Below are 27,574 nucleotides of genomic sequence, written 5' to 3'. Positions count from 1 at the left end.
GATGACCTGTGAGAAGAAAGCATGGGCCGGGGTCACACGGGGGGGTTGATCCAATCCTGGAGAACGCTCTGATGAAGAGGCCAGAGCCAGCGTCATCTCCACAGGACACGTTCACTCTGGGGGAGGTGGGGGGCAGTAATTCACCCACTTCTTCAGTCTTTACAACTGTTTTAGCCTGACATCAGCCACGTTTACATGGGAGCTTTAATTCCTCTTTAAAGCAGAATACAAGTTAAATCCTCTTTAAACTGACCTTGTAAACACTTCATTCCTAATGCTAATTTAATTCCAAATTAAGCTTAAATCTGAATTGAGTGGCTGGTTTATTCCGATTTTTATTCCAAATTAAATAATAATAACTCTTTCTTGTAAACACTTAATTTTGCTTTAAGTTCATTGTGGTTGTTCAGCACTTGCACGACTTATTACACAGATTTATTACACACACACACACCGAACCCACTCATTTTTGTCCACATCACAGAGAGGCCTCTTTGTATTGGATTAGTGTTATCACAGGACCTCAGAGTTCAGCAAAATATAGTAGGTCATTTGTGGGGGAATTTTTACTTTACAAATTACTGACATGGCTGATTTGCACGGGATTAATATCACAGACATTGTTTGCAACTATTACAAATCGTATGTGGTCCCTCAGTAAAACTAATCCTGTGCGAATAGGGATTATGTTGTCATTTTATGTGTTTTTTTATGAGCACATGTTGATCCTTAAACACACGTTCCTTCCAACCATTAGATCTCACAAAGTGAGCATGAATAGTTGTGTGTACGTCCTCCTGTAGTGTCAGTTGTCATGTCTGTAGGTCAGTGCATAAAGCCTGCAGTGTAAACACAAAGGTGAAGGTTTAGAGAAGTTAAATTGAACTGGGAACCATTGAGACAGAGAGTGATGGATCTGAAGGACGTTAGTGAGTTAATCCACACCTCGTAGCATTTCCTGTGAATCTGTGATGGTTTGAACTTTCTAAAGCTGAGGATGGACTGCAGCCATCGTCCACTCTGTAAATGTCAGAGCATCCTGTTAGTCACACACTCCTCTATCCTTACTGTCTTTATTTCCTCCACTCCTCTATTCTTACTGTCTTTATTTCCTCCACTCCTCTATCCTTACTGTCTTTATTTCCTCCACTCCTCTATCCTTACTGTCTTTATTTCCTCCACTCCTCTATCCTTACTGTCTTTATTTCCTCCACTCCTCTATCCATACTGTCTTTATTTCCTCCACTCCTCTATCCATACTGTCTTTATTTCCTCCACTCCTCTATTCTTACTGTCTTTATTTCCTCCATTCCTCTATCCATACTGTCTTTATTTCCTCCACTCCTCTATCCTTACTGTCTTTATTTCCTCCACTCCTCTATTCTTACTGTCTTTATTTCCTCCATTCCTCTATCCATACTGTCTTTATTTCCTCCACTCCTCTATCCTTACTGTCTTTATTTCCTCCACTCCTCTATTCTTACTGTCTTTATTTCCTCCACTCCTCTATCCTTACTGTCTTTATTTCCTCCACTCCTCTATCCTTACTGTCTTTATTTCCTCCACTCCTCTTCCCTTACTGTCTTTATTTCCTCCACTCCTCTATCCATACTGTCTTTATTTCCTCCACTCCTCTATCCTTACTGTCTTTATTTCCTCCACTCCTCTATCCTTACTGTCTTTATTTCCTCCACTCCTCTATCCATACTGTCTTTATTTCCTCCACTCCTCTATCCATACTGTCTTTATTTCCTCCACTCCTCTATTCTTACTGTCTTTATTTCCTCCATTCCTCTATCCATACTGTCTTTATTTCCTCCACTCCTCTATCCTTACTGTCTTTATTTCCTCCACTCCTCTATTCTTACTGTCTTTATTTCCTCCATTCCTCTATCCATACTGTCTTTATTTCCTCCACTCCTCTATCCTTACTGTCTTTATTTCCTCCACTCCTCTATCCATACTGTCTTTATTTCCTCCACTCCTCTATCCTTACTGTCTTTATTTCCTCCATTCCTCTATCCTTACTGTCTTTATTTCCTCCACTCCTCTCCCACCGTACTTTGATTATCGTCTCTTTTTTTTGTCGTCTCGTCGCCTGCAGAAAACCTGCCCACCCTATAATCACTGGGACACTTCATTTCACGCTTTGTTCTCTCCTTTTCTTTCCTGTCTTTTACATTTTGGTCAGACTCCGCCCCCTTTCTTCCAACATCTGTGCTCTGTATTATTCAGTTACATGGATCATGTGGGACTTTACTCTTCTTCTAATCTATTAGATTACATTTGTGTCTTTCTGCCGGCAATTAGATTCTTTTAGGTTGTTGTTTGATTTCATTCTTCTAAACCAATTACAATTTTCCAGGGAATTACCAATGGTGGGTCCTTTCATTTAATTTGTATGGAAATTAATTTGTCAGCATAAGAAATGCGATACTGGCTAATCTGGTTAGCGCAGCATTGTCCCTCCTTGTATCCAAGCCTTTAGGAAGAAGAGCAAGAATAAAAGTAAAGTAGACGGTGGGGAGGGTTTTAGAGGAGACACCACCAGTGGCGGTTTTGATATGGGCAACATAAGGATGTCGAGGTAACACACAAACACACCTCGACATTCACCGCCATGTCACCCAAAGGTGTCCAAACATCTGGAACAGTCAGCACGCGCGTACATGCTGGAACATGCTTTGTTTGTATCCTCGAGTGCAGGCAGCCAGAGTTTCTTCAGAAAAGAGCAGATTTAAGGTTATTCGCTGTACGATGTCAGTGATCCTCTGCTTCAATAGTGACTCTTTAAACTCATGCTTTTCTATGTATTCTCTATTTCTTATACATGTTTCACTTTTTTTTTTATTAGACTTGTACAGTATGATTAACACCTGTGAAAGTGTGCTGTGGTATCTGCTGCAGATATTCACTTAAAATCTGCTTTAAATGTTGCTTTAGTGAACAACAATGTGTAAAATGTTGACAGAAAACGATCAGGGAGTATTTCGTGTCAGAATCGCCACTGGACACGACGTACAAATAAAAAAGAGTAAATGGATATTTTAGGGAAGACTTTTGCAGGATGAAAATTAAAAACATGAGGGGGAGGGGTTCCGATGATGGTGATTTCAACATTTGGGAGCGAAATCATGCAGTTTGAAACTTAAAGCTAGGGTAGGCGATTTCCTCCAGATACACTTTTTAAATTTTTGATTGAAATTGTCTTTATGTCCTGCCAGAAATTAAGATGTTATGTTCTCTGAAAAAGGAATGAAGAAAACCCAACATCTGTAGCAGCTGTAAACCTGTAATAACTGCTGAATGAGACATGAGACAAACGACGTTTCTACACAATAGAAGCAATGAGCTGAGCCCCTCTTCTGCAGCAGCTGTACGCATGCATGTGAGTGAGATGGAGCACAAAGGGGAGGGGGGAGGGGGGTGAAGGCGGAGTCGCCAGGGAAGCTACATTCAAAATCATGCTAGCTTTAGAAAATCGCCCACCCTACCTTTAACATCGATGGCCATATAGTCCTAAAAAAGAGATAAACTATAAAAATGCATTAAAAGGAAGAAATTGTATTTTGATGTTGCACCAAATACAACAAAACTGAGTTTATATTTATTTTCTATAACTTTCAAAATATGCGTTTTTTTGTTTTGTCTGGAGGTTTTTGTTTGGTTTCCAAATTTTTAACAGTTATTAAATTGGGGATGTTTTTTCTATACTGTAATTTTGTATTTGTGAACAATTAGAAACTGTAATATTGTAACATTAGATTAGGGTTTTAGGTAACCAACAAAAAAAGAAAAACTAGCCTATCGCTAACAGCTAGCTCTGACAGAACAGATGTGTTCAGTGCTGTTATTTTTGATGTAATATCTACTTGGGGTGTTACGAAATAGTCAACTCACGATAAGATATGAAATACGATATAGGGCTCACAATATGAAATACTCTTGATACAATATAAAAAAGTCAGAGGCATCTGCTGATTACTTTGATGTTTCCTTTGAAGTTCTCTTGACTTCCGCATAGTAATTGAAGCAAAACATTTGGAATAGACAAAAAGAATCTTGCGGGAATTACTACACGGAAGTCAAGGAAACATCAAAGGAAACATCAAAGCCATCAGCAGACGCCTCTGACAAAGAATGGCAGTCATCATTTGAAACATGTTAGGAGATCAAAGTGGATTTCCTGAGCAACAGGTGTCTGAAGAAATGAAACTTAACATATTACTTTTAATTTTATATCATTGTTTTTTATTATTTACTACTCATTTTTGTTTAATACATTCTGAACTTGTCTAGAATACGTCATTGAACTAGTTTATTTATACTTGTAGTTTTTTCCCTACTTGTCCAGAGTGTTAGGCTCAAAACTTTCTGCTTGTTTGTTTGAAAAAGTAACATTTATACTGTATCTGAATAAATGTGAGATATTTACTATTATTTATCAGTTTTTATTCAGCATCCACCAAACAGTCAATCAGGATGTTAAAAAGCTCAGGCCGTCCTCGTTAAACAAACATGCTGCCGTTTGCCAGGACGAGCAGAACACGTTGTTCATGATGTGAATATAATGTAGCACATTTATATATTATTTCAGGGAAGTGGAAAGGATTTAAGAAATGTGGATTTTGTTGTTGCAGCGCAAATCGGAAAAGTGAGAACAAAGAAACGAGAGAGTAGCGGGAACGGAAGGAGCCGAGTGTGGGCGTTTGTCCCCTGCCTCAGTCTCATCCCTCCTGGCCATACCCCCCCCATCCATCCCCCCATACTGTGTGTTTATCTGAGATATGAACTGCCCGCTCCTCACATCCCTCTGTAGTCACTCGCTCTCTGTGCACGGTGAACAAATTGATTTTGGCCGTAGATTATTGAAGAAAAATGTTTCCCAACTTTTGGCTTATATTTTTCTACTCCTTCCTGCTCGTATTCAGCTTCAGCTCTGCAGAAAAATGTAAAAAGCATCAACAAAAGTGCACACAACTCCAAAAACACACAGAAATATACAAAATGACAGAATTATACACAGAATTATAAAACAAAATGACTCATGACACACTAAACAGCAAAAAAACACACAAAATGACTCTAAAAACACACACAAGTCCAAAACGACCAAAATAATAAAAAATACAAGACATTACACACAAATAGAAACCATAAAAATATGAAAAACAACAAAAAGCATTGTCCTTTTCTGTGTTAATGCTCAGATTAACACATTTTGTCTATGTATTCGTCTGCGATTTGGACAAAATTACACAAAAATATACAAAATTATAAAACAAAATGACTCAAGACACACAAAACTGCAAAAATACACATAGAATAACAGAAACATTGATTTAAAGACAATAAAAATACACAAAATGACTCTAAAAACACACAAAATTACAGAAAAAAAATACAAAATGACCAAAAAATACACACAATTATAAAACAAAATAACTCATGATACACAAAACAGTAAAAATACACATAGAATAACAGAAACATTGATTTAACGACGACAAAAACACACAAAATGACTCCAAAAACACAAAATACAACAAAAACACCCAAAATAACAACACAAATTGCAACCACAAAAATATAAAAAACAACAACAAAAACTTCATCTTTTTCTGCATTAATGCTCAGATTGATGTGTTTATCTGCATTATGAACAAAAAAACTCATGACACACAAAACAGCAAAAATACTCATAGAATAACAGAAGCATTGAATTAATGACAACAAAAATACACAAAATGACTCCAAAAACACACATATACAGAAAAAGATAAAAAACGACCAAAATATAACAAGTCACAAGTCACTCAAATAGCAACCACAAAAATATAAAAAAAAACAACAAAAACCTTGTCCAGTTCTGTGTTAATGCTCAGATTGGTGTGTTTATCTGATATAAGGACCGCCCACTCCTCACATCCCTGTAGTCGCTCGCTGTATGTGCACGTGAACTAATTGACTGTTGATTATTGAAGGGAAATGTATTTTTCTATTTGTATTCAGCTTCAGAAAACCGCAGAGAAACGTGTTGTTATTCCTCAACTTTCACTCAAAGGAAGCTAAAGTTTGTGTATCTTTTTTATTTTAATTGAAAATGCTAAAGAACAGTTTTTTTGTGTGTTTGTTTACAGCATTTAATGATTTGCCAACACTCATTTAAAAACTGAAAAGGAATCGCTCCCGGGTACGAAACCCAATGACTGCATGAAATCTATAAATGTATACTAATAATGCATTTTCAATAGAGGTTGGACATCAAGCAATGAAGCATTAATCACAGCGACACAGCTGCACGCTCAGTCCCACCTGTTATTAATATAAATGATTTTCAGCACAAATGACTAATAGACTGTCCTTCATTTCTGTCAAAAAAAAAAAAAATCAAATTATCTTCTCCCCAACGTGTGCTATTGTTTAAGAAATGTGAACATCCATAATTTGAAAACTATTGATTCTCATTGTGCGATGAGTCGGTAAAAAAGTGAGGCTTGTACTTATAGTTTTATAATTTATCAATTAGGAAATTAGCAAGGAAATATTAGCTCCATTTTTCAAACTAAAAGGCGTCGACCTCAAATGACTCAAATAAAACTTCAAACTAAGACTAAACAACAGCATTGACTGCAATCTGCTCTTATCTTGATCATTGATCCTGATCATGGTTCAATAATTGATCATTCACACTAAAAAGGTTTGGATGACATTATTTCTATTTCCATTAATTGTTGTACATTATTTAGAAGATCTGCATGAAACTCTGTGAGGTCATTAAGGAACCAAATTTCATAAATTACAAACTGATTTTTAAATGATGAGAGATAGGGTTTTATTGATTTTGTGCCGTCGTCAAAGTAGTGACTCCAAACACACAAAGTGACACAAAATAGTAGACAAAAATGCACACACAGACTTACAGAAATAGATCCAAAATGACCATAAAATACAAGAAATATGAAAATAAACTGACTCAAGACAAAAATACACAGACTAGCAGAAACATGTATTAAATGACAAAATTACAGAAAAAGATCCAAAAGTACCAAAATAAATACAATAAATGACTCCAAAAACACAAAGTATAAGAAAAAATGCACAAAAAGACTCGACACACAAATTGAAACCACAAAAATAAAAAAAAACAACAAAAAACATTGTTCTTTCCTGCGTTAATGCTTAGATTGGTCATTATTTTAAATGCTGACGTTAATCCTGATCATGTGACCCTCAGATTAGATGATCACAGTTTTGTGCTAGAATTTTTCCTTCTGTGGCGTAAAGTCCATCTTTTGTTAAGATTTTGTCAAAATCCATTATTTTAACGTAATCCCGTTTACGGACAAACATGTTAATAAATAAGTCAATAAATAAATAAATGTTTGGTAAAATTATCCTTTCAAACCCTTTGTTATTTCCTGTATTAGTCTAAAATGATCAGACTCATAAAAGGTAAAAGAGCTGTTTTTTATTTGTGGATAGAAGAGTTTAGTGCTTTATCTGACAAAAAACAGTAAAACAAAGTTTTGAGTAGTGACTCCAAAAACACAAAATACAGAAAAAGATATAAAATGACCAAAAAATACACAAAACTAAATAAGTCATGATACACAAAACAGCAAAAATAATTCCTAGAATAACAGAAACATTAATTTAATGACAACAAAAACACACAAAATTACAGAAAAAGATCCAAAAACGACCAAAAATCTATAAGAAATGACACCAAAATATAACAAAAATACCCCAAAATGACACACACAAAATGCAACAACAAAAAACTTCATCCTTTTCTGTGTCAATGCTCAGATTGATTTGTTTATCTGCAATAATGACTCCAAAAACACAAAAATACAGAAAAAGATATTTTCCCTTCTGTGGCATAAAGTCAATCTTTTGTTGAGATTTTGTGAAAATCTGTACTTTTGACGTAATCCTGCTTTAATAAATCAATCAATAAATAAATAGACATCTGGGAAAATTAACCCTTTGTTGTTTCCTGTATTAGTTATTTTTTTAATGTTTAAATTAAAAGAAGGTGTTAATGGGTACACTGTCAATTTAAGAATATACCAAGACTAAATGTATCCAATTCATAAAAGGTAAAAGAGCTGTTTTTTGTTTATTTGTGAAAGGAATAATTTAGTGCTTTATCTGACAAAAAACAGCAAAACAAAGTTTCCCTCAGTGAAACAAACAAACTGAATGTGTTTGACGCCAAAGCTGTAAATGAAATAAAAACAACAAACTCTAAGTTTAGCTTTTTCCTAGCGGTTACTGTAGCTAAGCACACGTGTACACTCAGTCCCACTGTGTTTGTATTGGAAGTGAAAGCTCCCACTAAGTGTTGGTCCAGGTGTCTGAGGTGGAAGCTTGATTTACTGCATGATTCCTCTGAGCTGGATAGAGAGACGGAGACAGGCCTCGTCGTTTGATGGAGGGCTGAGAAAGTGATACAGGGTGTTTGAGTAATAACATAATACACACACACACACACACACACACAGGACTGCAGATTAAATGTGCTGCAGGCTGTGAGAAACCTGAAAGACTTTCCTGCTTCACCTTTTTCTTCATTTTTGTTTCGAACATAAACACAGCATCAGTGTTTTTACCACAATGAGAAAATAATAATAATAATAATAATTAAACATCAAACAAAGCAATAAAATGGTCCCGAAATCCTGCACGTGAAGCCTGTACATGTTGGAAAAGAAAGTATAAACTGATATGATCATCCTACCATTTGTAAAATCTATATTTTATTTCTTTACATTAATGTTCTTATAATTTAAATCTATTTACAATATGAAAGGAGACATAATTCATTAATATATACAGTGTCTACAGTATATACATTCATCTGTCCATACACATATGTAAGTATATGCACACCAGGGTTGGGGTCAATTACATTTTTCAGTTCCAATTACATTTTCAATTATCCAATTAGAAATCAATTATATTATGATAACTGGCATATTTTCCAATTACAAATAAATGATAATGTTTTTTTTTCCCCCATGAAAGTAAATTACAATTACGTTCTCAATTACCAGTACTAAACTTTAATTACAATTTTACTAACTTTTTTTCACCAAGGCTCTGTTCTCCAAAAAGCTGTTTTTAACTGTGTGCTATTCTCCTCCTGTACTTAAGTCAGGGCACGCCTTCATCCCAGTTACACACTGTGGGTGGAGCGTCCCTGAAATGTGGGCGTTCCCATTCAAATCTGGCTTTACGCGCATTCTCCGGTGTGCGTTAGTCCTTTTCCTCTTACGTTCTTCTAACCCTGGAGTAAGTGCAGCGCCCCCATAAGGTGAAACATTATACTGCACTAGAAATATGGACTTCGTTACATTTGAAGCCACACGGACTCGTGCGTCACACAGCAGCAGCTGTGATCACTCAGCTGCTGCTGACAGACTCTCACAGACTTCTGTCCACGTTGGTCACAGTGATTCAACTATTTTCATACTATGTCCAACGTAAAGTTTGATCCACTACAGAGTGAAACAAGCTGTCATATGCAGACGAGGATGGAACACAAACTATATAATATCCTCACTCTAACCCCTAACTCTCCTAACCTTTACCACCTATGTGAGTGTGAACATTCACTTTATATGAAACATATTTTAATAATAACGTGTAAACCATAGATCTGTAATTGACAGTTTTTGGTCATTTACAAAGTCAATTATCTTAACTCAATTACAATTCAATTACAATAACAACAGCAACAGATTTTTAAAATTACAATTAAGATTTTAATTACGCCATACTTGTAATGAATTATCAATTATGCAATTTCAATTATATAATTGACCCCAACCCTGATACACACCTATTTATTCATATTTTTTGCCCATTAACACTTATGCTTTGAGAAGATATATTTTATGTATTTATGTTTATTTTGCTTTAAATTCAGACATTTTTTAAAATTATTTCCACGCACAAACATTTCTACAACCTGGTAGCGTTTACTGACACACAAAAGCTTTTTTTGTTGTCCGTGCGTGCAGTGACTGAAAGTTCATTTTATTTTTGTAAGTTATAATTTTTAGCCTTTTCAATAAATAGTTTCTGAATATTTGATGGGAGAAGTTTTTTGTTGTTATTGCTATATTGTTATATGCTATTTGACTTGTTTGAAAAGCTACAATTTCTGCTAATGTTAGTAGATTAGATTTATTGAATAGTGGCTCAGTGTTTTTATCGCCCCCTCCCTTCCTGATTTTACTGGGATTGTCTGATTTTTACCCCGACTTCACACACTGTACCACACACCATTACGCTCCCTCCTTCTCTCCTGATCAATCACTGCCAACAGGTGCTGTAAATCGCACCCTCCTCTGCAGCAGTCTGCCCCGTACACGCTCACCCCCCCACCCACCCGTGCTCCTCCTTCGCCTCCTCACGCCCCCCCCCCCCAGCTCCTGCCCCAGTTTGTCAGTGAAGCAAAACCGTCCACGTCTCGGGGCCCATCATTCTTCCACATCGCCCCCGCCCCGTCCTGTCACACCGGCGGCTCGGCCGGGGCTCGGAGAAAAAGCATCACGGTGAGATAATACAGCCACTGCCAGAAAAAGAGGTGAAATAAATGGTCCCATCTCCACTGGGCTAATGGTCCTGCCTTCCACTTGGCCAGAGGACAGCACTCATCCCAACCTGGACAACAACATCAGCTCCTAATGGGAAAAACCTACACGCCATAACCAGCAGCAGAGTTTATGAATAAAACCTGTCCCAGGAATAAGGCACTGTTTAAGATCAAACGTTATGGTGGTGATGTATGAAAGGCAATGAGATGATTCAAATATCAAAGCCCTCGTCAAATATAAACCGTGATTCAGGGAAAGCTTTACTTAGGGTGACCACACGTCCAGTTTTACCAGGAAATGTCCCCTTTTGTCTGACTGTACGGCCATGAAAATGTCTGGGTTTCCTACGGAAGAGGATTAGGGACACTTTTTGGCCAAATCAAGAACAAATGTTGAGATCAAAGTTGAAAATCAAGATTAAAGTAGAAATTTCAAAACATTTACATAAAATACAATGTTGTGATAAAAGTCAAAGGTCTGCAAATGAAGTCAAATCTACGGAAGCTGATGAGGGCATAGATTGTTCTTTGGAGATTTTACAATATAGACTGGGCATGTCCTAACCTAGGCTCTGTCTGTCTGTCTGTGTGTCTGTCTGTCTGTCTGTCTGTCTGTCTGTCTGTCTGTCTGTCTGTCTGTCTGTCTGTCTGTCTGTCTGTCTGTGTGTGTGTGTGTGTGTGTGTGTGTGTGTGTGTGTGTGTGTGTTCCTCAAATATCTCTGCGGATCAGGATCAGACTGACCTGAGAGTTTCAACATGGCTGCTGCTTATTTCAAGGGTGTACAATGTCGGATTTGTTTGGGGCACCTCCTGAGTCGATGGACTCAGTGATGATGTCATCAGTCCTACCTCTACAGTGATGATGTCATCAGTCCTACCTCTACAGTGATGATGTCATCAGTCCTACCTCCACAGTGATGATGTCATCAGTCCTACCTCCACAGTGATGACGTCCCACCTTCAAACACAACCTCATTTAACATCCATGAAAAAGTTACTTATTAGTTACTTACTTAAAGTTTCCTCGTTTCTATAGCAATACTGTACTACCTACGGACACTGCATTAGTATTTAAAATTCTAGAATTCACTCTGCAATGAGGTAATTTTAACATTTTAAGATTTCATTTATTCAGACAACTGTTCTTTAGTCTGAATAAATGAAACCATAACGTAAAAAATAATTAAAAAAAACTCCTTGCTGAAATGATTACTCAGAGGTAAATGTAGCTGTAGATTCTAAACTATTAAATCCCTAAAATTACATGGTTTCCTAACTGTGACACAGTTGTCATGGTTTCTACATCCAATGTGACTCTGTTTGGTTTTTAACACAGTTCTTGTTTTCATTTGAAAGCATTTTGAACTTTACTAACCAAGTTGTATTTATGTTGGGAACACTTTACTTGACGTTTCATATATAAAGCTGACGTTACGCTGTCATTATCAGTCATTAGCGTGAATAAGGCTGTCATTAACTGTTGTTCACTAAATGATGACACCTTTGGAGCTATGTTGGCATTTTTTGGGTTAGGTGGTGGGGTTAGGGTAACAAACGACACTTTATGACAACCTTCATGACACCTTAATTATGCTAACGACAGGTGTCATTTCATAATAATGACAGCGTCATGTCTGCCTTTATGTATGAAACTTCAAGTTAAGTGTTACCGTTATGTTTTACAGTAAAATGATCTTTCCACCATCCCTTCCATAAAGTGGAGACACGTGTGCCACCAACGAAGCGGCTGATGCTAAATGTAGCCTAGCTGGCTTTTTGCCTGTCATGGCCGCTTGTTTGATCGTAGCCACTGTTGTCATCTCCTCTCCTCCAGCGTAATGAGTCAGTGTGTGATGCAGGATAGCTGCTGACAGTGTGCCCTATGACTCACGTTGGGGTGGTGCTGCTGTCCCAGCACATCTCAATACCTCCCTTTGTGTCCCCATGTCCCTCCTCTCTGCTCTGCTTCCTCCCCCCAGTGGGGGGGGGAGTCGTCTAACCATCAACGACTGTACAAATGTGCTGCATTCATTGTGCTTTTATCTGTCACATCAAAGAATGAAAGCTTTGGGGGAAAAAGGGTCAAACGTGTTGGACAAAGTGTTAAATCAGTGGTTGAAGAATCTTATCTTTAGGCTTTGAGTTTAAATATATTTAGGTTCAGGTTCAGGAACAAGGCCACGTTTACATGAGAGCTTTAATTCCCCTTTAATTCAGAACAAAAGTTAAATCCTCTTTAAACTGACCTTGTAAACACTTAATTCCGAATTAAACTTAAATCCAAATTAGGTGGCTGGTTTATTACAATCTTAATTCCAAATTAAATAATTCTGCGATCTTGTAAAAGCTTAATTCTGCGTTAAATTAATTCCGGTCATTCTGAGCATGCTCGACTTGTCACAATGACACGATGGTGACGACATAATCCAAGATGGCCGCCCGGACTCAAGCCGAGACTATTAATTTAATAAGAGCCTTAGAGGATATGGATATAATAAAAAGTGGCTTCATCGGACAGGAGATACTAAAACCCAGAAACATCCGGAAACATTTTGGAGACATTCCAGAGACGGAGTAAATACGTCCCCGTACTGAATGCACACGCTGTAATATAATAAGTTTATAATTGTAGCGGTTGTTAGAGCGACTATCTTTACCAGGGAGCAAATATTTATTCCTGGTTATTGTTTTCCAGAGTTTTACTGAGCTTTATTTACCACATATTAGTTCCTATCTCCTTCTCCTGCTCCGCTGACCAAAGTGAAACAGTGTGTTATTGTCCAGCTGCTGCTTCAACATTACAATGAAAATAAAAGTGAAAACAGTTCTCATGTGGTCTTTTATGTTTTAGCCAAAAAAAAAAGATTTGTTGTGTGTTTTTTGCCGATAGACGTGAATACGTGACGTTCGCCCCCCGTCCAATCAGAACCCTTCCCAACCCCCAGACCTAAAGCGGAATTGAATAAAGGCTAATAAACAATTTGGAATGACTATTTCCATGTAAACACAAAACAGAACACTTTAAATCTGAATAATTTAATTTGGAATATATCATTCCAAATTTTAAAAAAAAGCATTGTATTAATGACGTGTTAGCTTCAGCTATCACTTCTCTGATCACACGTCTCCTTTCTGATGTAGATTTCAGTGACTCATCAGATTATCAGCTTAACCCTTTGACGCAGAGGTTAGACCTTCTGTCTGTTTTATGTAAATGCAACACTTAAGCACTCCTCCTTTAAAAGGCCTGATCTCTTGTAAACCTTGACAGACCTCTGATCTTCTGTCTGCCTATAAAACACAGGCTGTTTACGGACGTCTGTACCTGAGCATCCTCCAACACATAAACACTTTCTTTTGTCCTTCTGTGAGTGAGGACAGTGTCTCCTCTTCTTGATCTGGCAAGATCAGAGAAGGTTGTTGTGTGAGAGCAACAGTAAAGAATGAAAAACCTTTGCAGTGAAAGGACATTTGACTTATGAGCTTGACGGCATTTGTGGGCTTTTTTTGAAAAGTCCTGTTTGTCATGTGGACAAGCGCAAAGACCCGCACACAGCAGCGGGTCAAGGTCCTGAGACGTTTATGGGACGACAGTGAAACGCCTGATAATATCTGACAGATGTCAGTATATCATGTCGTTGAAAGAGCTGAGTTTGACCTCGCATCGTGATCCAGACCTAAACCTAAACGTGAGAACTCAGATTTCCATCTTAATGGTTTTCATGGAGACGATGCCAACAAGTTTGCTGATCTGAATGCAGACGAACCTGACATCGTTGGCTCGGTACCGCATGTCGTTGTTGAGCCAAAGTTGTTTTAATCACGCCTGTCGTGATTTACTCCTCCTCCACATCCATGGGCTTTCACTGCAGCCAATCGCATTAAGGAGATAAATAACAGGACCAATAAAAGTGTTGTGAATGGACCCAATGGAAGGCTCATCATCCATTTGGGAGGGGGGGGGGGGGGGGGGGGGGGGCTTTTAGTGGAAGGTTCTTTAGGGGTTATATTGTGATTGGTAGTGGAGGTGATGTCATGTCATCCATCTTAGAAAACCACTTCATTAGGCTAATGGAAGGGCTGGACCGCTCGCTCTACGTGTGTGTGTGTCCGTGTGTGTGTGTGTGTGTGTCCTTTCTGTGATGGCTAAAGTGGTTATGAAGACTAAAGTGATTTTATTAGCGGGCATGCTCCCAACTACTGTGTGTGTGTGTGTGTGTGTGTGTGTGTGTGTGTGTGTGTGTGTGTGTGTGTGTGTGTGTGTGTGTGTGTGTGTGTGTGTGTGTGTGTGTGTGTGTGTGTGTGTGTGTGTGTGTGTGTGTGTGTTTAACTTCAATGACTTGCAAAAAGAAGAGTCTTTGAAGTTCACACACTGCAGTCAACACACCTGGAACAAAGTGAACAGCTCTGATGAGTCTCTGACTTCAATAATTCCGTCACTTCAGATGCTCCTCATGTGACGATAGAGGAAGACAAACACATTCGTTCTTTGAATTCAACGCCCTCTTCTAGTCCGTCAATTTTCCTTTTCCTATTTGTCTTATTTTCCATTTCTTCTGGGAGTTCTTTGTCAGTTTTTCCACCTCATGGGTTTGTGCATGGACTAGTGGACTCTTTACAAGAATGGTTCGTCCATTTTGTTACATTTCAAGGTAGAAAGTCAGCCCTGCTTTTAAATTGTTTCTTGTGATCTCCTGAACCTATGTCTAACCATTCTGATCCATGCATCTGTACATTTTTCAATAACTTTCACATCAGCAAATCCTGGAACCTTTTAATCACTCTAGGATTTGTTTGACCAAATGATTAACTCACCATCAAGCTCTGCAGAAGCCTGATAATGATCCTGGTCATTTCAATCAGGTGTGTTGGAAGAGGGAAACATCGAAATCATGCTGGATAGTGGCCCTTGAGGACCAGGATTGGCCTCCCCTGTTCGAGAGCAATAGTTTCTGTCGGTTTCGGAGCATTTCTAATCAAATTCTAAAGCGATTAGGTACGCTGTGAACACAACCCCTCTTGAAGCGGATCAAACACAACAAGTATCAGCGGTGACGTATGGTAGTCAGTAGATCCTGTGACAATGCAAACAAGGCTTTAAAACCACCAAAAGTACGGCCACTTGAGGCTGCTCCATTGTTGAATGTTGTGAAAGAACAAACGGAGAAGGAAGAAGTTTCTGAGCAATCTTTAACGCTGGCTTTGACCCATAGATGAGAGCCTCTTCTTCAGGTTTCTGGTTCTAGAGAAGTCTCTACTCCTGTAACGGCATCTTGAAGCGGTCTGAATTGGTGGAGAACAACTGATAATTTTATCACCTTGCCTTGGCTCGTTTTGCGTTCAGAGAACAACTTCTGATCCACTTCAAACAGCCTAGTCACATGAGCTAAGCAGTTACTGGAGTTTCTGTTTCTCTAGGCAGAGAAACAGAAACCTGAAGAAGAGTCTCTCATCTATGGATCAAATCGCTCTAGACTTCCATTGGAAACGTTCCGAGACCGGCAGAAATAATTGCTCTAGAATGATCCTGTTTGATCCACTCTAGACTTTGTTTGCGTGTTCACACCAACCAAACGAGGAGGACTATCAGAGTAAACAAATCTCTTCAAACCCTCTAGGGTCCGTCGGTGTGAACGTACCCTAAAGCGAATCAGGCAAGTGGATTATAGAGTGATCGTTTTTGGCTAAAAGTTAAAAAAAAAAAAAATATTCAGATGGAAAGCAGTAATTAAGGACAGGTGTGTGTGGAATAACTACTTGTCAGCATGTTTTTTACTGCTGAGAATCTTATCCGCACTGTACGATGATCAGAAACAAATATATTCCTGTAAAGATGAAGAGAGAAATAAAGCACAAGTATGATTATTATAACTTATATAAATCTTTAGTATTTGAATTATAATAGAGGAGAGCAGACGCATAAGAAAAATGTGCTCCATTTAAGCAAGTATATGTCTTTAAAATGTAAAGTAAAATAACAACATCACGACATATGCTATTGGTAAGTAAGGAGTTGCATAAATAAGGAGCAGCTACACAGAGATGCCAGTGTTCCTCATGTATGGACACCTGTTCAGAGAGCAAAGGTACACTACCCTGCTGTTTCACATTAATATTCATCCCTTTAGGATGAGTTTATGGTCAACAACTACACTGAACACAAGCTAATGTTTATTTATCAGCCGATAAAGCATTTATTCTGACATCTCTGTTTGTACGACTTAAACACCAGGAAAAAATGGATGTTTGATAGTTTTGAGGATGCAAATACTTTTCAGCGCTTATTGAATTACTGTCTGACACGTTCATCTGACTGCACTTTGATTAATTAGTTGGATTGTTTAAAGCAGATGTGGGCAACTGGCGGCGCGGGGGCCACATGCAACCCTCGGTTTAAGTTTGTGTGGTCACTGGCACAAACAAATGAAAGAAAACACAACGCCAAAAATAGTTTAAATTACATAGAAAATTACAAAAAAAATCCAGAAAAGGCCAAAATGACATTGACTCCAATAATAACACACAAAATGAGAGAACATTTTTCAAAAATACGACAAAAATAAACAAAACGACAACAAAAACAGAGTACACGCTTTATTGTTCCCTGTATTCATCTTACGATTGGTCATTATTCTAAATACTGACATGCTGCTCTATTATTGTGGCTCTTGGATCAGACAATCAACCTTTAGTGGTCTGGGCTGTGATCAAAGTTGTTCTAAAGAGAGACAATAGCATGTGCAGCTGCTGTCTGCGGTAACGCATGTAACGCGTGTCCCTGGTGCAGATCGATTTTGTGCCGAGCCAGCAACTCGTCGCTAACCTTGAGGTAAGCTAACGTAATGAGATGGCATTGACTCACACCTGACAGCACTGCCTGACACCCCCCCTCCCCCCAGCGACCCCCCACGAGCCGCTGTTAGAGGCTTCCATTGGTTTTATTTTTATTACACTTCCCTCTAGCTACACTCCATCTATGTTATATGTCTATAGTGCTGTATTTTTATGGAACAAAATTGTTATTTTTTTAATTGAAAGCTCAAGAATAAAATAATCTGAGGGAATCAGACAATGAACTCTATGGTTAAAGGTGTGCTGAGCATATTTCAACCAATCCAGAGCAGATGTACCTGTAGGAGAGAGATTTTAAATAAATAAACATTTGGAACATCTGATGAGCTGTAATATTTGATCAGTGTGAGGTTGGTTACTGTGTATTTGCTACAAAGGAAAGCCTGGATCTATGACTATTATTGATAATTATTGCATTAGTCCATGTGTATTAATTATTACAAAGCACATTTCGTGCTTAAAGAGATCTGTCGTCTTCATATTGATAGTTCTCTCTCCCCAGATTCTTTTGGCGTACACACACACACACACACACACACACACACACACACACACACACACACAAAAACACTTCAAATTCACACAAAAACACACAATTATTCATATGACAGGAAGAAAAAAAACAAGGCTGTGCAACTGAGACATTTTGTGTGTTTCAGTCTTTTTGTGAGTTTTTTTTAAATTTTTTTTGTTTTTATGGCTCTTTTTGGAATTTTACTCAGCCTTTTTTGTCTTTTAAAATGTTTTGCTTTTTTTTAATATATATATATATATATATATATATATATATATGAATATTTTTAGTTTTTGCTGTTTTTTGAGCCATTTTGATTTTCATACATTTCTTTTAGATCTTTTGTTTTTTTTTATTTTGGAATTTTTATTTATTTTTTTGCCATTTTATTTATTTTTAAATCTCTATATTTTTTTTTATTTATTTGACTCATAATATTGAAATGTTCTGCCTACCAACACAGTAAGGCTGGATCTCACCTCACTGTGTTACCAGTTAATAGTCTATTCCTAAATGTGTGCTTGGAGGAATAATTGGATATTGGATGTGATTCACACTGACACTCATTTCAACCTTTTACTTTGAAAAACCATCCTTTATCCCAGATATTGGAGATGTTTGTTTGTCAGCTTTTGTGTTTCTTACCAAAAAATGAAATGAAACTTTCTGCTTCGCGATGCTGTACGATAATGATCATCACATCTCGTAATTGCACTTTTTTGTCCATGTGGAGTTAATTTAACATTTAACACATTTTGGGACCAACGTTGTCCTCAACAGTGAACGTTCAGTTAGAAACAAAGTGGGGATCAGATCAGATCAGATCAGATCAGACCCATTAGGTGAGTGACAGTAATGGAAACAACCAAAGACATGCTAACGACGTAGCATTGATCCATCATCTTAGCTGAGCCCACAACGTGGATTTAAAGCCTCATATTCTTCTGCATGATAATTAAAAACATATGAACAGTTGTAATGTTTGTGAAAGAGGACCAGTACACACAGATATAGACCAGTACACACAGATATAGACCAGTACACACAGATATAGACCAGTACACACAGATATAGACCAGTACACACAGATATAGACCAGTACACACAGATATAGACCAGTACACACAGATATAGACCAGTACACACAGATATAGACCAGTACACACAGATGTAGACCAGTACACACAGATGTAGACCAGTACACACAGATGTAGACCAGTACACACAGATATAGACCAGTACACACATATATAGACCAGTACACACAGATATAGACCAGTACACACAGATGTAGACCAGTACACACAGATGTAGACCAGTACACACAGATGTAGACCAGTACACACAGATGTAGACCAGTACACACAGATGTAGACCAGTACACACAGATATAGACCAGTACACACAGATATAGACCAGTACACACAGATGTAGACCAGTACACACAGATATAGACCAGTACACACAGATATAGACCAGTACACACAGATATAGACCAGTACACACAGATATAGACCAGTACACACGGATATAGACCAGTACACACAGATATAGACCAGTACACACAGATATAGACCAGTACACACAGATATAGACCAGTACACACAGACCATGACATGTTCTCCTCTACCTGGTACATCCACTGGTTCTTCGTGCTTCGTCCAACATTCAGAGGGTTAAAGCAGAGCTGAGAGCAGCTACTGTACGTACAGTACACCAGGAAAATGAGTTCAGTGACCCACAGCAAAGGTTATTAGAGCTCAGCAGTCACACCATGCTGATGTAGAGACTATTGTTCTACTGTGTGTGTGTGTGTGTGTGTGTGTGTGTGTGTGTGTGTGTGTGTGTCAGAGAGATAGTTTAAACTACAGTTGCTGCAACAGACAAAAAGTCTAGACATTTAAGGAAGTGTTAAAGTTCCAACTTGGTCTCAACAAGTTTGTGACAAATAAACTAAAAAATAATGAAATAGACTTTAATTATTTGTGATGCACATTCTTTGTTTTGTTTATTGACATTTTTTTTTAATGTTTTTTTTATTTGCGTAGTTTTTTGTGGTGAGGAAAGCGACTCATTTTAATCAGAGTTATTAACCTAGCAGTGTTTTTCAACCTTGGGGTCGTCTGAAATGTCTAGTAATTGATAAAAAAAAATATATAATAATTACTGATTAAAATGCCATATATATAAGGTTGAATTGAAATGAATTGTTATTAAATTATTCTTATAATTAAAACACAACTTTCACTTTCTCAAATATAAATGTACTTCAGATAAAGTAAATACAGTATGAAAACATCCGAGCTGGATCAATTCCTCACTATTCTGTATTTGTAACAGAATAAAAAACATGATCAAAAACTAAAGTACTTGGAGTTTCCAGAAATATGTGATATGAAGATGGGGTCACGATCCAAAATAAGTTGGGAACCACTAATAATAACTCAAACCCTGAATAAGATGCAACTGCACAAAATAACTTCTGATCAAAACACATTGAGTTCTAAAGTCGTGTTGCACAGCACAAAAAAATGCAGAAGTCGTGAAGCAAAAAGTGAAGCTAATATTTTCATGTCAGGGATTTTAGAGGTTTAGAATAAAAAATAATCATTATATATATTCATCCTTTTTTATTCTACAGGTACATTCTTAAAAACTCTTTAGGTGTTTGTGTTTGACAACAGACCAAATGTGTGTATCTGGATTACTTACACACACACACACACACACACCTGGCACCCAACTGTGAGTCCCTTTTAATTAGATCCCTGCTGTTAACTACACACACTCACTAGTTTTCCCAATCCACTCTGTCACACACACACACACACACACACACACACACACACACACACACACACACACACACACACACACACTCACTAGTTTTCCCAATCCACACTGTCACACACACACACACACACACACACACACACACACACACACACACACACACACTCACTAGTTTTCCCAATCCACTCTGTCACACACACACACACTCTCTAATCTCTGTGTTTGTGGCTCAAAAGATCAAAAGCAAAAAATGAAAATATGAAAAGTTAAACATACTTCTTAGTGTTCACTATAACAGACGTGGTCAACAGGTGGCCCGGGGGCCACATGTGGCCCTCAGTCAAATTATCTGCATCTCCCAGAGTAAATGCACAGAATGACTCTAAAATAACAGAAAATGACTCCAAAAACACACAGAATGAATAAAACAAAATATATAGAACAAAAAACATCAATGACTCCAGAAACACAAAACGATAATAAAAAAAACTCCATAAACAAATAAAACGACAGAAAATACACAAAAGAACAACAAAGATACACAAAGATGACCCCAAACAACAACAAAAACCACAAAATGACAGAAAAAAAAAAAACGATAGAAAAATAGGATGACAAAAAAAATCACAAAACAACAATAAAAATCATTATAAATAAATTCAAAGACAGGAAAAACACAAATGAAAATAAAAATACACAATCACCCCCAAAACCCCAAAACGACAACAAAAATTTGCAAAACAACTAAAGTAAAACTTGATCTGAGGGTCACACGGTTGTTTTTTAACATTAGTGTAATCTATAATAATTAATGTAAAGCTAAACTCTGGCACAAAGTTAGCTACATGATAAAGAACTTGTGTGTGGATATAGACGAGAGAAAAATTATAAATATTGTTATTGTTATTTTTAATTTATCTAAACCATAGACTATTGGTCTCCCATTGGAAGTTTAAAAATGTTTTTTTTTCTGTCAAACTCATCACGTCGAGCCCAGAAAAGTAAAGAAGCGTGCTGGGGTAATTCCACTCTCAGCTGTCACATATGTGGAGAAACGCCTCCTCCTGTTACACTCCAGCCATGACTCACATTCCTCCTCTTCCCCTTCACAGCGAGGCCAGAAAAACAAACCAGATGAACCATGTCACTGCTTCATTGGTTGTTTTTCTCCTCTACGTTCTAAGTCCTTTGTGTTTGGAGCTGCTCCTCGTTTTTAAGCTGCTTTGCAAAGTCACTTCTTCCACGCTCACAACTACTGTAAGTTGATTAGAAACCAAAGCCAGTTGGGTTGACGTTGTGTTGAATCAGCGCTGGAGTTTCAAGCTAAAAGCGCCCGAAGCCGCTGAGTGTCACCTGGTGCTTAGGAGGAAAGTGATTACAAGCAGAGAACACACACATCATGGTGTGTCTACAGCTTGGTTACAGCTTCACAGGAAGCAGAAGGACGTGTTCCAATCCTCCATTAGACACAGTTAGGCAGTAGTAAGCACCCCCTGAAGTCCAGCGTGTGAACGTTTGGAGAAACACCACCAGGCGCTCACAGGCCTCTGCATCTGTGACGGCTCGTCTCCAGCTTTGATGGAGAAAGACAGGTTGTTTAGGACCGTGGAGAAGGGGCGGAGCTGCAGCTGTTGTTCTGTCCAGACTTTACAGCGACTCACAAAGATCAACAGATAATAATGAGTCTATGATTAGTAGGTCTATGTTAAGGTTTCATTTATTCACACAACTGTTTTTTAGGAAATGTACTTTAATCTCCTTAGAAACAGTTGTCTGAATAAATGAAACCTTAACATATTATTCAAACAGAAGACAAAAATAATTATTCATTAAGGTTAGGATGAGTTTTCACTGGCGCCCTGTCCAGGGTGTACCCCTGCCCAGCGCCCTATGAGAGCCGGAGATTGGCACCGGCAGACCCCCGCGACCCTGTTAAACGGGAATAAGCGGGTATGAAGATGGATGAGTTTTCATATTTGTTCAAAGAACTTTTACTTTCCATTGTTGTTAAAGATACTTTAAAGCTGCAGGAGACGAAAGGTTTTAATCAGATAAAGACAAAGTTTAGGCCTGAAGATCAACAAATCAAAGATTATTTGCTCACAAAAACGGTTGAAACTGCTGCTTTAAAGTTGGTTTTCAGTTTGGTGCAATGCATTGTGGGATGTGGAGTCCTGAGGACGAATGCATAGAAGTGTTTACGCTTCATTCTTACGTTGATTTCTTGTGTTTCTTCTCCTGAAAAGGAGGACAGTGATTGGCTATACTGCAAGTGAGGATGTAAGCGCTGCATTAGCATTAGGTTCGTATTAGCATTAGCATTAACATAGCATTAGCATAACATTAACATTAGCATTAACATTACCCTAGCACCAGCTTAGCAATATCCTAGCATTTGTATAACATTACCATAGCATTAGAATTAGCATTAACTTGCATTAGCATTAGTTTAGCATTAAGCTAGCATTAGCCTAACATTATCATTAGCATTAACCTAGCATTAACTTTGAATTATCCTACCGTTATCATAACATTAATATTAACATTAACGTTAGTATTAGCCTAGCACTAGCTTAGCATTATCCTAGCATTAGCTGCCATTAGTATAGCATTTCCATGGCATTAGAATTAGCATTAGCATTAGCTAACATTAGCATTTGCTGGCATTACCTGCATCCTCACTAATGAAGTATAAACACCTCTATGCATCCGCCTACAGGACTCCACATCCCACAATGCAATGCACCAAACTTTTCCGACAACGTCAATAAACCGAGTGTTTACAGTGGAGATGAAAACAAAGTTTAGAGTGGTGATTTCAAGTGATCTAGTATGTATTGATCTATGAGGTGTTTTTTCTTAGATTGAAAATATTTATTTTTGATTGAAAAATAAAGGCACAAATCTATGTCCATATGTCATTATTTGATACATTAAAAAAGTGCTTCTCCATCAGATTTACTGTAAGTGAAGTTTTCATCTTAGCTCAGCGACCACACGTCGCCCAAACGATGAAACCAAAGCATCTCAGCTTTAATGAATGTCGTCACATAATTAGGTTGAGTTCTAAATGATGGAGGCTAATGTTATTCTTTTACTTCTTAACTCCGCCTTCAGTTTGACACGTGCGTTAAATACAGACAGATGACTCTTTATTTTTCTCCTCCTCCACTTTCTGTGTCATTGGACTGAAAATTGTCTTCCTGTCTGCGTCGTATCGACCATCCTCTTCCTCAGAGGGAAGCGCAGCAGCTCCTGCCAGGGACCTTTCCCCTGTTGGTAGGGCGGGAGTTTTTATTATCATTGTTTTTAAAGATTTTCTCTGCGTGTGTGCGTGTGTGTGTGTGTGTGTGCGTTTGTCTGCTTGGAGGAAAAGACGGGAGGAGAGAGAGAGAGAAGGAGAAAAGCAGCTGGAAAGAGAAGTTATTTGGCTGAAGGACATTTGCGGAAGCTGCTTTTAACACCCTCACCCCCCCCCCCCCCCCCCCCCCCCCCCCCCCCCCCTCCACCCCCCCCTCCCTCAGTGCTTTTTTAAACACACTTCTCTCTCCTTTTCCGACTCTTTAAATATTGAGGATCATTGTGAGTTTCTCAGCCCTCGCCCTCCAACAGCTCGGCAGAAGAAAAGCATTCAGATCGTAGCTGAAGGCTCAGTATAGCACAACCCCCTCCCTGTAGGCCTGAGTAAACAGGTTGGAGCTTTGCTGGTTTTCTAAGCCACGCCCCATTTTCTTTGGCTATTCGCATCTGAAGGCCAGGTTCTCCCTCTGGGCGAGAGTCGGCTGCTCATTTCCACACAAACACGCACAGACTCTCTGTGGGTTTAGCTTTTTATAACACACACACACACACACACACACACACTGTGAGCGTGACCCAGCCGACTTCTGTCACTGTATTCATTACTTTCCCTCACATTATTACGCAGCCTGAACACATCACGCTGCTGCCTGTGATTCCATCGTCTCTTTAATGCTCACATGTTGGTGTTTTAGCTTCTTTTTGACTGAAAGTCACTTAAAACAAAACCATTTTTACATTTCTATGATTCCAGTAAGTTCATTGTATCTTTTTTTTCATTAATATGTTATGGTTTTGATTTATTCTAACAACTTTTTATCAGGAACTTTATTTATTACGTGGAAGTCATGGACAAAACTGTGTCCGTGTATAAGTGTAAAAAGTACTGATGTATCCTAGTACTCAAGTACAAGTACGTTATACATAAAATACTCAAGTACAAGTACGTTATACATAAAATACTCAAGTACAAGTACGTTATACATAAAATACTCAAGTACAAGTACGTTATACATAAAATACTCAAGTACAAGTACGTTATACATAAAATACTCAAGTTCAAATCTTGCACAATTTGAACTTACATTATTTTGCACAAATGCATCTGTATAAAATAAAATGTTTGTCAACATGTATAATTAAAAAAATTAAAATAAATAACACCAATAAATTAAATTCAAAATAAAATAAAATCTCAAGCTCTACGTATAGATACATTTATGAGCTTTAAAACTGAGAAAATAACCTCCATTCAGTGCTGTGCAATAATAGCTTTAATCTGATTGGTCGGCTATGATGTGATGCATGTGATTATTGTCTGGTTATTTCATTTATTTTGTAGTTTCACAATGTTTATCATTTTCAAATGTCACTTTCAACATTTTCGACTCTCCACCACTTTTCCCACTTATTGTTGCATATGTTCACCCATTATTGTCACTTTTAACCTCTTTTCACCACATTTCATTTTTATTTTTGCCAATTTAACCACATTCACCATTTTTGTGTTGCAAGTTTAAACTAATTTTAAAAAAATGCTTTTTAAAATCCCATTTCACCACCTCTTTCATTATTTTTGGTCACTTTTAGCCAGTGTTGGGAACGTTACTTTAAAAAAAGTAATTAGTTATAGTTTCTCGCTATTGATCCAGAAAGTAACTGAGTTAGTAACTGAATTACTCTATAATAAAAGTAACTCATTACCAAGGAAAGTAACTATTTGCGTTACTGTTAAAAAAAAAAAGTTGCTCTATGTCAAATAATGTCGTTGTGAGGTGTTTCATTAAATTTGAGTTGTTTACAACAGATGTGGACAAAGTCTTCAGTATATAATGAACACTTCACATACACGTTCTTGTCTTTGACCACAATTAATATAAAGTAGTGTTTGTATCGTCACCTTAAAAATGACAACGTTTCATCAGACTGCTCCACGCTCACCATCTCTGCTGAGTCATCAAATCTGTAGTGTGTGTGTGTGTGTGTGTGTGTGTGTGCGCGCGCTGGCACATGAGTAAAAACACTGGCTCTGATTGGCTACCATGGAACATGATTAGCCAATCATAATCGCTCACCGTTTTAAACCCACCTCCTCACTACAGCTGAGTCAGAAGCCAGGAGTATTTTAGGATCAATACATGTATTTAACGTTCAGTAACGTTAACGGTGTTGTAACGGCGTAAAAAGTAATTAGTTACATTACCTCGTTACTGAAAAACAAAACGCTGTTATTTTATACGTTGTTATTCAAACTGCTTTTAACACATTTCATTTCTGATTAAAACAAGGATTCACATCTTTGAGATGACTGTTTACTATTAATAATAAATAAATGTAATCATCACAGATTCATAAACAATGGACCATCATTTTACTGACTTTATGGATGGACCCCCTTTATTACCCGTTATAGATGGTCCTGTCTCCACATGTCTGTGTTTAACCACATTCAGGTACAGTGGGGGTCCCCAGGCTCTGGGACCTTTATTTTGGGGGTTGAAAAGGTTGAGAACCACTACATTAAACATCACCTCACACACAGAGACGTACTCATATATGACCTTCATGTTACTTTTCCTGACTTCCTCCATCTTGGTGTCCTTCCTCTCCTTTTCCTCAGAGAACCTTGGCGATGGCGTGGACTACGGTCAGCAGAGGAACGAGAGCATCGGGGACTTGATCGAAGAAACTCTGGAGATCCTGGAGCGCTACGGAGGAGAAAGTGCTTTCATTAATATCAAATACATGATCCCCACCTACCAGTCCTGCATGAAGCTCTGAAGGCTAGCGGTTAGCTTAGCATGTGCTCACCTCTAATCGTTATTGTGCAAATAATCAGCAAATGTAAACAGAAGTGGCCCCTCCTACTGCTGACATTTTAAATAGAGCTTTTTAGCTTTTCAAATAATTAAACTTGCCATTAGAAAGTTGACGTTAGCATTAAGCTAATATAGGCTCACGTGTTTTTAATGTCATGTAAACTCTGCACACAGAACTGTACATTCACACTTTAGTATATTTAACCTCTGGTGCTTTTAGATTAAATGAAGAATGTAGTTTTCCTTCCTTTATTTAAAGAAGTGATTGGAATGCTGCTTTTAAAGTGGGCGGGGCTTAAAGCTGCTTACCTAACATTTGTACAAAGACATAGGCTGTGTTCTATGTGTTCTATGTAGTATGCAAAGGTTGAGTATGTGAGAAATACCAGGATGTATACTATATGGGGACATTTTTCAAGTATGCACGGTTTCAAGTCATGCTCAACCGTCCCATGATGCATTGCAAGCGTTATGTAAAATGGTCCAGGCACCGGTGTCACGTACTGAGTTTACCTCCGTACTGAGATTATAACCCTAACCCTAACATAATTCAATAAACAAATAAAACACGTGTCCGTTCACTTTGAAAACAGTACAGTTCAAACTAAAAATCAAACATCCCCTTTTCAAAATAAAAGCCTCTCTTTTTGTCTTCCATTAGTTTTTTTTGTAAATACATTTTGAAGT

The 27,574-nt window shown here is 37.9% G+C and overlaps 1 protein-coding gene across 2 annotated transcripts in view; it reads left to right on the top strand.

Moving 5' to 3' along the window:
- Positions 1-27,574, top strand: part of pacrg (PARK2 co-regulated) — a 202,344-nt gene that overhangs the window by 158,846 nt on the left and 15,924 nt on the right. The window contains exon 5 of one of the 2 annotated variants that reach the window (XM_028437158.1): positions 26,689-26,858. In XM_028437158.1, coding sequence (XP_028292959.1) covers positions 26,689-26,849 — 161 coding nt within the window. In that variant the 3' untranslated portion in view covers positions 26,850-26,858. Of the gene's footprint in view, positions 1-26,688; positions 27,505-27,574 lie in introns of those variants that run through there. The other variant, XM_028437157.1, reaches the window with a different exon arrangement.

This window comes from Gouania willdenowi, chromosome 22, assembly GCF_900634775.1.
Source record: "Gouania willdenowi chromosome 22, fGouWil2.1, whole genome shotgun sequence".
Lineage (NCBI taxonomy): Eukaryota > Metazoa > Chordata > Actinopteri > Blenniiformes > Gobiesocidae > Gouania > Gouania willdenowi.
Note: the sequence above shows the minus strand (reverse complement) of the source record. Positions and strands in the feature narration are given on the sequence as shown.